At 32.3% G+C, this 14,245-nt stretch overlaps 1 protein-coding gene across 1 annotated transcript; it reads left to right on the forward strand.

Moving 5' to 3' along the window:
* The first annotated feature begins 5,548 nt into the window (after window positions 1-5,548).
* LOC121219172 (uncharacterized) lies at window positions 5,549-7,009 on the forward strand. Its single transcript, XM_041096864.1, has one exon. It carries the CDS (start codon window positions 5,549-5,551, stop codon window positions 7,007-7,009), a length of 1,461 nt encoding a protein of 486 aa, XP_040952798.1.
* The last annotated feature ends 7,236 nt before the right edge of the window (window positions 7,010-14,245 follow it).

Here is a 14,245-nt window from a genome sequence, read left to right on the forward strand (position 1 = left end):
CTTAAGACAAATTCGGTCGTTCCTACGGTACTTGGAGAAACGTTGGTCGACTGTCTTCCAGGATACAACAACACGATGATCGAAGTAGTGACACCTTTGCAGTGATCAACGAACAAACGTTGCCTTTTTCTATCACCAAAACGTTGGAAAATATGGAGAAGAAAATAGAAGAATTTTGGAGAGTAAAATAAACTCAGTGTGAGAGAGTGTGATTGTAAAAAATTCTAAAGAATTCTTAACCTTTTATAGGCATTCAATATAGAGGAATTTTGGAAATATCCATGAATAAGGATATAAAATCTGTATTAAATGAGCAATTAAATCAATTTGATTGGAATAAAATAAAATCAGGATATATGTCCTTTTAAATCAAATTTGTATATTTGTTGAGAAAAAAATTTGTGTTGGGCTAAAATATCCACAGGCCCATTTTGGGCTCGACCAGTCCCAACATTTCGCGTCGCCCACATTGTGCGAGTGTGCCCCAACCCCGATGGGTTTAGATCTACACCTCTTACGCGTGAGGCAGGGTTTCAAGCTTAGTCATTCAATCACCCTTCAAGTGGGTTCTCAAATATATACACATCTCATACTTGTTATTTAACCAATGTGGGATTTAAGCTTTTCTTTTCCTCAACAAATATTCATAAGTAGCTTCCTTTGAGCATCAATTTCTCATTTATCACTCAAACATTTTGAGCATATGATATATCGTTGTAAAGGTCTCATGGAGTAGAATATAAAACTATAATTTTATTATTGAACTCTCCACCTTTACCAATCGAGAATATGCCTCAAAGTTTTCAAAAAATTACAATTTTTCCAACAATCCCCTAAATGAATGAAAATTGATAGTTTTAATGAAAAACATTGACTCGATGTGGTGATAGAATCTACGATTGATAGTTGTATAGGATAGGTAGGCATCCACCCTTGAACCTTCCTTTATGAAAATATATTTACTTTACTAGCTGACCAATAGACGTGATGTCCTTGGATTGTTCTGTCGTTTGTGTAAACGATGATATGCCTCACACGACTACCTCCCTAACAAGGTTTTAGTTCTTATAAATATGTTCATATAGCCATGAACATCTCATGGTTCTGCAAGAGTTTGAGAGAACTATACCCAATAGTCTCCTTGAAACAGCCCCACTTCACTCTCACATAAGTGACTTATGTTGTTCGGCTTACCGAAACACACAATGATCATTAAAAGCATTGCTTAACCTATCACATTTTTAGTCACTGTTTACATCATAGGAACGGACTTGGGATAAGTACCCCCACAATGACCTGACAATGTTTATACAATTAGTTTATCCCTTTGAACCTAGATCTTAGGATCTCCAATCAACTAGGTAAGGTTTTCCTTCACATAGCACGTTTAATTTCCATGGGCTTTAGTCTCATTTCTTTCAATGTTTTATCAACCTAATCTCGATTTAAGCCTTTAATTAGCGGATCCGCAATGTTATCTTTTGATTTTACAAAATCAATAGAGATAACTCCGTTTGAGATCAGTTATCTAACGGTATTGTGTTGATAACGCATATGTCTTGACTTACCATTATACATTGCATTTTTTGCTCTACTAATTGTTGCTTGGTTATCATAATATATGAATATTGTGGGCACAAGTTTTGGCCAATCAAGAATATCCTCTAAAAAGTTTTGAATTCATTCTACCTCTTCTCTAGATTTGCCTAGAGTTACAAACTCAGATTCCATTGTGGATCTAGATTTCCATGACATAGCTCTTCCTCCCAATGTAAAAGCATATCCACTTGTGCCTTTGGTATCTTAAATATCATTTATCCATTTGGTATCGAAAAATCCTTCTAAAACAACAAGATATCTGGAATAATGTAATCCATAGTCCCAAGTATATCTGAGATATCTCAATATCCTCACAATTACTTTCCAATGGTTTTCCCTTGGATTGTTTATGAATCTGCTTAAACTACTCACGGTAAAAGCAATATCCTATCTAGCACAACTCATAAGGTACATTAGATTGTCAATGACCCTTGCATATTCCACTTGGTTAACACTTTCATCTTTGTTCTTGGACAAATGTTGGCTCATATCTATTAGAGTTCTGGCTATACCGAAATCATCCTTGCTAAATTTCCCAAGAATCTTGTCCACATAGTGTGACTGAGTCAATATAAGACCTTCAGATAGCCTCTTAATTTGGATACCCAAAATCACATCAGCTAGTCCCATATTTTTCACGTCAAATCTTGAATTTAACATGTTTTTTTGTACGTTTTACCATTTCAATGTTACTTCCAACAATGAGTATGTCATCAACATATAAGCATAGGATTATATATCCAATATCAGTAATTTTAACATACACATATTTGTCACACTCATTAATTTTGAAGGCATTTGTCATTGTGACATTATCAAACCTTTCATGCCATTGTTTTGGTGCTTGCTTAAGTCAATATAAAGACTTCACCAATTTACAAACTTTCCTTTCTTGTCCTAGAACTATATAACCCTCAGGTTGTTCCATGTAAATTTCTTCATCAAGATTTCCATTTAGGGAAGTTGTTTTAACATCTATTTGATGTACTTCTAGATTCTGCAAGGCAGCAATTGCAAGCATCATCCCTATGGAAGTTATCTTGGATATTGGAGAAAAAGTATCAAATTAGTCAAAGCCTTCCTTTTTTTTATAACCTTTTATAACCAATATAGCCTTGTACTTATCAATTGTTCCATTTTCTTTCATTTTTCGTTTGAAAATCCATTTAGAATTTAATGGTTTAATTCTCGGAGAAAGATCCACTAATTCTCATGTATGATTTTGCATGATGGAATCAATTTCACTTTTAATATCATCTTTCCATGAGGTGCTTTCGAATGACTGTATAGCATCATTATACATTTGAGGTTTGGTCTTTAGCATAAAAGTTAGAAAATTCAATCCAAAAGACTTTTCTACCTTTGCTTGTTTACTCCTCATTGACTCTATCTCAGTTTCAACCTCGTCTGGACTATTTTCATCTATAGTCTCTGAATTTTGTTTAGTTGAACTTGAATAAACTTTTCTAGCTTTACAAGGGAAGATATTTTCAAATAATGAAACATTTTTTTATTCCAATATAGTATTCTTGTAAATTTTAATACTCTTTTATTCATACACAAGAAACCTACATGCATTGCTATGATCTGCATAGCCAATAAAAATACAATTCACCGTTTTATAACCTATTTTCATTTGCTTAGGTAACGAAGTCATTACCTGATGTGCGTACGCTCACACCAACAAAGCAAACTGATCCGGAGGTCTTACCATTAGGACCTATTACTCGATCTAAGGCAAAGAAATTCAGGGAAGCCTTGTTCTTTACTTGTGCTACGATTCCAGATTTATTCGATCATGTTCATGCCTTAGAACTTAGGCTTTATAACATGTTGCATGCTGATATGTGACGTATTTAGGTTCTACTATGTATTATGTGTGTATTTAAGTATGTTTTGGTATTGATTTGATGTTGTTTGTGTTTTGTGACGTATTTAGGTTCTACTATGTATTATGTGTGTATTTAAGTATGTTTTGGTATTGATTTGATGTTGTTTGTGTTTTAATGAATAAGATTGTAAGTGTTTACAGCTTGTATTAGTGTAGAAACTAAGCTCTATAATGTGTTACATACTGAAGTGTAACATTTGCATTAGTTCCATTGAGTATATAAGTGTGTTTGCATTATGTTTACAGCTTGTTAAATAAGTTTTCAATAAGTTTGCATTACTTTAATGCATGTTTGTTTTGTTTACCATAAGGCAACGTAATGGACAGCAGCTTAAGATCTCATTTCTAGCTCGGTTGAAGCTCAAACAATAATAGACAGTAGCTTAAGACCTCATTTCTAGCTCGGTTGAAGCTCAAATATGTGCATGCAGCTCATCTCAGCTCGAAATAGTTCTGAAAGATTGTTACCAGCTCATTTCAGCTCAGTACATTTCTAGCTAGCTCAAACTCAGCTCCACCAGCTCAACTCCAGCTGACGAGTCTAGAAGCAGCTGAAACGTGTCCTATGTAAGGGCAAGTGTCCTATGCATTTGTGGCAGCCCGTGTGGCATCCAAACATGTGAGGAGCACATGACCGCTTGTACACAAGAGTGTGTGTGTGCATGTGTAGCCGAATATACAAGGATAAGAACAAGGGAGGTTGTCGTTTGAAATTTAAATGTATGGCTGCTATTAAAATGACGCCAAAAGGAGTTATAACTTCTTATTTTAAACCCTTTTAATTACAGCCACGAATTTCCATTCAACACCCCTCTTTTGTACTTATAAATACATATTAAAATGATGTATTCAGGTTAGATGATTTATGAAAACAATTACGTTTGAGAATTTCTCTCAATTTCAGTTCTTCATTGAACTTTCCTTGGCATTTCAGACTTAGTTTGTTGTGTCAAATTTTCTTGATACCTCGGGTTCCTAGATCGCTATCTAGAGGGTCCAAGTCCTTTTGACGTTGAACAGATTCGATTCGGGTTTTCTCAGTAAATTGTGCAAGTTCTTTCGAGTTTAACATTATTCTATTCCAACAATTACTTTTGCCATTGTTGAACATTCAAGTTGCTGCCTTGGTCGTTTCATTAAGCTTTCGACTTCACCGATTGAATTTTTTTTTGTTTTAAACGCCAACAACTTCATTTTCCTTCCATTTTCGTTCTTTTTTTTACCCATATTTTACCATGATTATTTCTTTAATTCCTTGTTGTTTTCTTGTTGCAGGAACGTGCTTACAATATTCCTAGATCCGTAACATACGAAGATAGTCTGTTTCGTTAGGCTACATCGTATCATCTGGTATCAGAGCGTAGGGTTGGAATTGTTGTACTTTTTTTTCTCCAACAATAAAATTCAAAATTCAAAACAAAAAATATATATATCAGTTTCGAAAATTCAAAAACAAAACAAAAAAATAACAAAAAAGAGAAAGAAAAATCATATTCAAAAAAAATAAATAAAGGAGGAATTGAAATTCACCAAGTTTGGGAAAGAAAAAGTGTGTTTTGTTATGTTGAAATGTTGAATAATGTTTAGTTTTGTACTCTGTAACTGCGAAGTGCTTGGATATCAATCGAAACAAACTATTCTTGTTTGTTCGGTGCTAGGAACGTTGTAAAGCACTTCTTTGCAGTAAGAAACTAAATTATTTAAATTCCATCCTTTTACTCTTTTCTTATCCTTTCCTTTTATTTATTTTTTTCTCTAACCGTGTGTTTTCCTTATAGCCAACACAATTATAATAGGTTCTGAAATGTTGGGTTAGTCCTTTAAAGAACTAAAAAAATGAGAAATTGTGAGGGAAAAAGGCATTGAGCGTTGTGAGAACAGAAGGGGAGACAAAAAGAGTCATTCATGCATTCTCCCGAGTGAAACACGAGCGCTGAGTGCTATTTTAGAGTGCACAGTTCTTTGGAGTGAAAACTGAGAGGTTTTGAGAGTGTGCTGTGAGGACTTTTACTTTTGTTTTACTTAACTCATTATCTGTATTCTTGTGTGTTGCTTTAGATGACAGGAACAGAAGATCGTAGTCGTGGTGGAGATCAACCACCAGATTTGCAAATGCAAGCTATTACTCGTACCTTGCAACGTCTATTAGAAAATGCATTAGAGCCTATACACTCTCGTTTGGACAAGATTGAAGGGGGTGGTTCACAATCTGTCCATAATGAACATAATGATGAAAATGACATTGAACATTCACCAAGGGTGAATCAACGATCAGGACGCACAGTTGATGATAATATTTCTAACATTAAAGTTGCCATACTTTCTTTTCAGGGACGTTCAGATCCAGATGCTTATCTGACATGGGAAAGCAAGGTTGAACACGTTTTTGAGTGTTATAACTACTCAGAACAGAAGAAAGTTCGACTAGCAGCTATGGAGTTTGTTGACTATGCACTGGTATGGTGGGACCAATTACTGATTAGTCGAAGACGTACAGGTGAAGGTCTAGTGAGAACATGGGAAGATATGAAGCGTATCATGCGGAGACGATTTGTTCCTTCTCACTATCATCGAGATTTATTTCAGAAATTACAAACCTTGAAACAGGGCAACAGGAGCGTTGAGGACTATTTCAAGGAGATGGAGATGTCCATGATGCGTGCAAACATAGTTGAGGACCGTGAGGCAACTATGGCTCGGTTTTTGGCAGGTTTAAATTCTGAAATAGCAAACATTGTTGAAATGCAACATTATGTTGAGTTGGATGACATGGTGCATATGGCGATCAAAATTGAGCGACAACAACGTAGAAAAGCTTCTACTCGAGGTAATACTCCATTTAAATCTTTTTCGAATCCTTTATATACCCATAACAATGCCAGGAAACAAGCACCACAACCGCCATTACGGATTCGAGAGCCAGGCGAATCCAGCAAACCAAAGCCTCCCATTACTGATAATGGACGTGGCAAACAACCAATGGTGGCACCAGAACGATCAAGAGATATTCAGTGCTTTAAGTGTCTTAGTAGAGGACATGTTGCTAGCCAGTGTCCTAATTGGAGGGTTATGTTGATGCGAGAAGATGGAGAGATCGAGTCAGATTCTGAGGAAGATGTACATGAACTTTCGACTAAAGAAGATGAAGAGAATAACCTAGAAGTTGTTGAATCTGGTCAAGTTATGGAGATCATGGTTGTCAAACGTAGTTTGAATGTGCAACAGGTGCAAGACGAGCAACAACGTGAGACTATCTTTCACACACGATGCAAGGTTCAAGATAAGGTATATGTTGTGATTATTGATAGCGGTAGTTGTACTAATGTTGCTAGTTCAGTGATGGTTGACAGATTAGGTCTTAAGACGACAAAGCATCTGAATCTGTACAAGTTGCAGTGGTTGAATGATGGTGGAGAACTTAAAGTGACGAAACAAGTGGTTGTACCGTTTTTAGATTTATTCGATCATGTTCATGCCTTAGAACTTAGGCTTTATAACATGTTGCATGCTGATATGTGACGTATTTAGGTTCTACTATGTATTATGTGTGTATTTAAGTATGTTTTGGTATTGATTTGATGTTGTTTGTGTTTTGTGACGTATTTAGGTTCTACTATGTATTATGTGTGTATTTAAGTATGTTTTGGTATTGATTTGATGTTGTTTGTGTTTTAATGAATAAGATTGCAAGTGTTTACAGCTTGTATTAGTGTAGAAACTAAGCTCTATAATGTGTTACATACTGAAGTGTAACATTTGCATTAGTTCCATTGAGTATATAAGTGTGTTTGCATTATGTTTACAGCTTGTTAAATAAGTTTTCAATAAGTTTGCATTACTTTAATGCATGTTTGTTTTGTTTACCATAAGGCAACTAATGGACAACAGCTTAAGATCTCATTTCTAGCTCGGTTGAAGCTCAAACAATAATAGACAGTAGCTTAAGACCTCATTTCTAGCTCGGTTGAAGCTCAAATATGTGCATGTAGCTCATCTCAGCTCGAAATAGTTCTGAAAGATTGTTACCAGCTCATTTCAGCTCAGTACATTTCTAGCTAGCTCAAACTCAGCTCCACCAGCTCAACTCCAGCTGACGAGTCCAGAAGCAACTGAAACGTGTCCTATGTAAGGGCAAGTGTCCTATGCATTTGTGGCAGCCCGTGTGGCGTCCAAACATGTGAGGAGCACATGACCGCTTGTGCACAAGAGTGTGTGTATGCATGTGTAGCCGAATATACAAGGATAAGAACAAGGGAGGTTGTCGTTTGAAATTTAAATGTATGGCTGCTATTAAAATGACGCCAAAAGGAGTTATAACTTCTTATTTTAAACCCTTTTAATTACAGCCACAAATTTCCACTCAACACCCCTCTTTTGTACTTATAAATACATATTAAAATGATGTATTCAGGTTAGATGATTTATGAAAACAATTACGTTTGAGAATTTCTCTCAATTTCGGTTCTTCATTGAACTTTCCTTGGCATTTCAGACTTAGTTTGTTGTGTCAAATTTTCTTGATACCTCGGGTTCCTAGATCGCTATCTAGAGGGTCCAAGTCCTTTTGACGTTGAACAGATTCGATTCGGGTTTGCTCAGTAGATTGTGCAAGTTCTTTTGAGTTTAACATTATTCTATTCCAACGATTACTTTTGCCATTGTTGAACATTCAAGTTGCTGCCTTGGCCGTTTCATGAAGCGTTCGACTTCACCGATTGAATTTCTTTTTTTTTTAAACGCCAACAACTTCATTTTCCTTCCATTTTCGTTCTTTTTTTTTACCCATATTTTACCATGATTATTTTTTTAATTCCTTGTTGTTTTCTTGTTGCAGGAACGTGCTTACAACATTCCTACATCCGTAACATACGAAGATAGTCTGTTTCGTTAGGCTACATCGTATCATTACCTTTGCAAAACACTCTCACACTTTCAAGTAGCTGTAAGAAGGTTTTCTATCTTTCCATAACTCATATGGTGTCTTATCCCTTTTATTGCAGGGAACCTTATTTAAAAGGTAATTAGCTGATAGAATAGCTTTCCTCCACATGTTCTGTGATAACCTTGAGCTTCCTAGCAATGCGTTCATCATTTATTTTAGAGTTTGATTTTTTTGCTTAGCTACTCCATTTGATTGAGGAGAGTATGGTGGTGCTACTTCATGAATAATACCATGTTATGCACATGATTCACCAAATAGTTCAACATATTCACCACCACGATCACTTCTTACCATCTTAATCTTTTTATTAAGTTGGTTTTTAACTTCCTGTTTATAGAGAATAAATTTTTCTATAGCTTCGTCTTTGTTCTTAAGCAAATACACGTAGCAATACTTTGTGCTGTCATAAATGAAGGTAACAAAATATTTATTCTCTCCTCTCGTTTGAACAAACTTTAAGTCACAAACATCACTATGTATTAGATCAAGTGGTTATGTGCTTCTTTTAACAGTTTGAAATGAAGACCTTGTTAATTTTTCATCAACACAAATTTCACATTTATGCTCATGATTAATGTGAAATGAAGGAATGTGCTTTAAATTAATTAATATACGTAAAGTATCATAATTAACATGTCCGAACCTACCATGCCATAAATCAAATGACTCAAGCATATAAACAGAGAAAGATGCAACATTCTTATTCATTGTTTTTGCTTTTACAAAAATTGCATTAAGTTTCCACATGTTATTTAATACATATCCCTTTCCCACAAACATTCCCCTCTTAGACAAAACTAGCTTCTAGGATTCAAACACCATCTTAAAGCTGTGTACACTAAGGAGTGTCCCAAAAACAAGGTTCTTACGTATGTTAGGCACATACAATACATTTTAAAGCTTTAGTTCTTTGCCAGAAGCCATCTTCAAGATGATAGTACCCTTCCCCTTGATTTTGGAAGTCGCAGCATTGCCCATATAGAGCTTCTCCCTATTTTCACAAGGTTCCAACTCAGAAAAGGAGGCTTTGTCACAGTAGATATGACGTTTGGCACTAGTATTAAGCCATCATTCTCTTGGATTTGAGTCAACCATGTTAACTTCAGAAATCACAACACATAAGTCCATATCTTCCACAACATTGATAGGAGTTTCCATTTTATGTTAAGAAACAAAACCAGAATTAGAAAAATTATCAAATTTTGTTAGACGACAAGAATCTAATAAAACTTGAAATAAAAGTTTATGCTGTCTAATAAAAATACAATAATACAATGCACTAGGAAAGTAACCCTAAAAGAGAGGTGGTGCACTCAGCACGCTTCAATACCAAGTTTTTCAAAGAACCAATCCTAAACATGCACTCTTATATTATCTTTTTAATTCACCATTGATAAATTTCTTTTCATTTGATGTCACAATTTTGAAGCTACAATTTAAGTTTTCACAATTTAAAGACACAATTAAGACCAAAATAAACAGAAAAATTTCTCTTTAATTTTGTTAAACGTTAGAATTAAAATTATAAAATAAAATCAAAATCAATTCTGTTGAACGACAGGATTAAATACCGAAACAAAATTATTTAATTAGATCTTTTCTGGAAACAAAATCAAAATAAAATCTGTTAAACGGCGAGAATAAATCCCAAAATAGATTACTCAATTTAATTCTATTTTGGAAACAAAATTAAAATCAAATAAAATCTATTAAACGGCAGGAATAAATCTCAAAACAGATTTTATTTAATTTTAAATTCTCGTTTGGAAACAAAATAAAAAATGGAATAAAATCTGTTGAATGACGAGAATAAATCCCAAAAAAGATTTTATTTAATTTTAATACTCGTTTTGAAACAAAGTCAAAAAATGAAATAAAATATGTTGAACAACAGGAATAAATCCTAAAACAGATTTTATTCAATTTTTATTTTTATTTTCAAATAAAAAATAGGTTTTTTTCGCCTTGGTGTCTCGTTCATCTCAGATTAGAAAATTGCAAAAATAACAAAGGATCTGTTTTAAAATTGTTGGACAAAACACGTTAGTGAACAAACATATAAATATAAATAAACAAATATTTATATATAAAATAAAATAAATTGAATAAATTATATTTAAATTATCATATAAGAAAAACTAATAAATAACATAACGAAAACCAGAAATCAAAAAGAAGAATCGAGTTTTACAATATGTTGATGCATGTTTTACACAGTTTCCTTAAGATAGATTCGGCCGCTCCTACGATACTTGGAGAAACGTTGGTCGACTGTCTTCCAGGATACAACAATACGATGATCGAAGCAATAACACCTCTGCAGTAACACCTTTGCAGTAATCAACGAACAAACGTTGTCTTTTTCTATCACCGAAACGTTGGAAAATATGAAGAAGAAAAGAGAAAAATTTTGGAGAGCGAAATAAACTTGGTGTGAGAGAGTGTGATTGTAAAAAATTCTGAAGAATTATTAGCCTTTTATAGACATTCAATATGAAGGAATTTTAGAAATATCCGTGAATAAGGATACAAAATCTGCATTAAATGAGCAATTAAATCAATTTGATTGGAATAAAATAAAATCAGGATATATGTCCTTTTAAATCAAATTTTGTTTTGTTGAGAAAAAAAGAATTTCGTGTTAGGCTAAAATATCCACAGGCCCATTTTGGGCCCGACCGGTCCAAACATTTGGCGAGTGCGCCCTAACCCTGATGGGTTTAGATTTGCATTCCCTTACGCACAAAGCAAGATTTCAAGCTTAGTCATTCAATCACCATTCAAGTGGGTTCTCAAATATATATACATCTCACACTTGGTATTTAACCAAGGTGAGATCTAAGTTTTTCTTTTCCTCAACAAATATTCACAAGTAGCTTACTTTGAGCATCAATTTCTCATTTATCACTTAACCATTTTGAGCATATGATATATCGCTGTAAAGGTCTCATGGAGTAGAATATAAAACCATAATTTTATGATTGAACTCTCCACTTTTACCAGTCGAGAATATGCCTCAAAGTTTCCAAAAAATTACAATTTTCCAACAATTTTTATATTTAAAAAAATTAATTAATTACTAACATGGCATACACGTGTATGTCATGCCAATAAAGTTAGCAAACATTAACTTTTCCATCCATTTTGGGATAATTTGTCAAGCAATGCAAGTTCAAGAGCTAAAAGAAGCAAAAAAATTAAATAGAAAATTAAAGTAACTTGTTTTTATCAAGTTAGAGGGGAAAATAAGTCATTATGCCATTTAATAATCAATACTCTGCCACCGAGACTTTCACTAGAATGACAAGCTTTAGGTACTAAATTTTGAATTCCATTTATGTAAATCGGTTAAATTAATTTGAGATGAGTTGTTTATTTAATTTAATGTTTATAATGATCGATTAAATTAAAAAGGTTAATGTGAAAATTTGTGACTATATTTTGAAATTTGTCACTATATTTTACTTTAATTGATGTTTGCCATTATATTTGCCATTATATTTTACTCTATATTAAATTTTACATTTTTACTTTTATTTAATTGAATTTGGTACTAAAGTATGATTTTTGTTTAAATTTTGCTGCACAAAATTAATTGAGTTATTTTTCTTTTTGATTTTTTCAAAATTCCAAGTGTTCCTTCCATTAAATTAGAATTATAAGTTAATTTATTAATATTTTTGTAATTTAACTTATTATTAATTATTAAAAATAAAATATTTGAAATAATATGTTTATTGATAGATTTTATTTCCATATTATTAAAATCAATATTGAGTGGGAAAAATAATAAAATAAATCAAATATAGTGGTAAAATTCAATGGAATTCAAAGTTCGATGAAACAATTCAATCACATAATAGTTGAATGGTAAATTTATCCGTACTCAAAGTTCAATTGAAGTTTTTGTCTTGTCTTCTACAAGTTTTGTTGTTGTTTATGCAAGTATTTTTAGGGATAGATTTGTTGTTATATCCTCTTCGGTTTGGTAGATACTCGATTATCTTAATGATTTTACCTACCAATTTAGATCTTCTAGGGCTGATTGATTTATTATGATAAGTGCTTACAATTATCCAAGTATGTTATACTAAGACGTGCAATAATCAATTATCAATAAAGTATTATTTTATTGTTGTTAAGGCTGAAGCATTTGTTAATATTGATAGGATTTATCTTTCACTATCAATATGAATGTTTATCGTTTGTTTGTTTTTTTTTCTAAATTATATTGGAAAATAATGAAGTAATTTCCCTACACGTAAAGCATTTAAAGACTATTCCCAAAGGAGTTTTACTCTTTTATTAGCTTGTCGATAAGTTATTATTAGTTTATTAGCGAATGTCTAATGATATTTCATGTTAGGTGCAAAAATTCATATCAAATAACCTTCATGAAAAACACAAATACGTTTGATAATTTTACTGATGTGGTATACACATAAATGACATGTAAGTATTTAAATAATTTTAATAATTTTAAATTTTTTAAAATATTTCTTTTATAATTTTTTAAATTTTTTTAAAATTAATTAAATGCTAACATGTCATCTATGTATATGACACGTCAGCAAAATTAAAAAACGTTAATTTACACTTAAATTCATGTGATAGATGAATATTTGTAAAGCGCTTGTAATCTAATTTAAAACTAGTGTCAATTGAAGGCTTAAGCATAATTTTATGTCGCGGTTCAATTATATATATTTGTATTTTGTGTGTTGTTATTTATTTTTAAATTTTTTTATTGATTTACTTGAGGTTATCTTATTAATGATGTCTTGAAGATGGTAGTTATTTTTTTCAATAATATTGTATTCATAAATTGTAAAACATTTATAAATATATAGAACATATCCATGTTAATTTACATATTCTTGATACTCCTATATTTCATGTTTAGAATTTACTTTTAGAAGATAAATTTAATGTTATTATATAAGAATAAACTGATCTACGGTATTTATAAAATAAAAAACATTTACAGAAACTGAAAATTGCTTAATCATAATTATACTAGATGTCGGTGCGAAATCAATTAAAACTCTAATAATAGTAAACTAACGTATTTATCACTAATTCCATCCATAAATCGCAAATATTCTTAAATTACAAGACTAGCCAAGAAAGGTATATTAAGTAATTGCCATATCAAAGTATACAATCGTAAATTTATGTAATAAGAGAATAGATGACTCATTTTCATTTCTTGTTAGTTACTATTCTTTAAATCATTTGATTTCTTTAATAAAAACAATCAATTAAATCATTTGATCCTTTAAGTTAGGTTATGTACATAATTTAATTTTAATTTGAGAATAAATATTATTATATTTACTGATATTAAAGGGTTTAGTATCAATAAAGGTTCATTTTCGAAATTATTTACAAAAAATGAGCTGTTTCAAAAAATAATAACGGGTATAGATCGAAAACTCAAAAACGCGCTGACGTGAACGCGCTTTAGTAAAAAGCGCTGACGAGGACGCACTTTTGGCCTTGCAATCCCCCAACAGTCACCTCCAACGGCCGTTTAAAAATCTAATCGTTGGGCCCAACGGTTAGAAAAAAAAGTATAAAATCCCCCAACCCATTTTTTCACACCAATTTTATTATTCTTCCAACTTTCTCTCTAAATTTCTCAAAAAAGCTCTCAAAGCTCTCTAATTTTTTATTTTTGCTTGAATTAGTATTATTTTTTTATAATTTCTAAGAAATTTGATTGTGTTAGGAATGACCCGGTAATTAATTCGTCTCGATGATAAACATATTTCCGTCGACCAAATGCAAATGGTAAGGGTTAATTTCATTTT

The sequence above is a fragment of the Gossypium hirsutum genome, chromosome D07 (genome assembly GCF_007990345.1).
Source record: "Gossypium hirsutum isolate 1008001.06 chromosome D07, Gossypium_hirsutum_v2.1, whole genome shotgun sequence".
NCBI lineage: Eukaryota > Viridiplantae > Streptophyta > Magnoliopsida > Malvales > Malvaceae > Gossypium > Gossypium hirsutum.

What these genes read in the sequence shown, in the direction of transcription:
- LOC121219172 (XM_041096864.1), top strand. Translation starts at nt 5,549, where the DNA reads ATGACAGGAACAGAAGATCGTAGTCGTGGTGGAGATCAACCACCAGAT.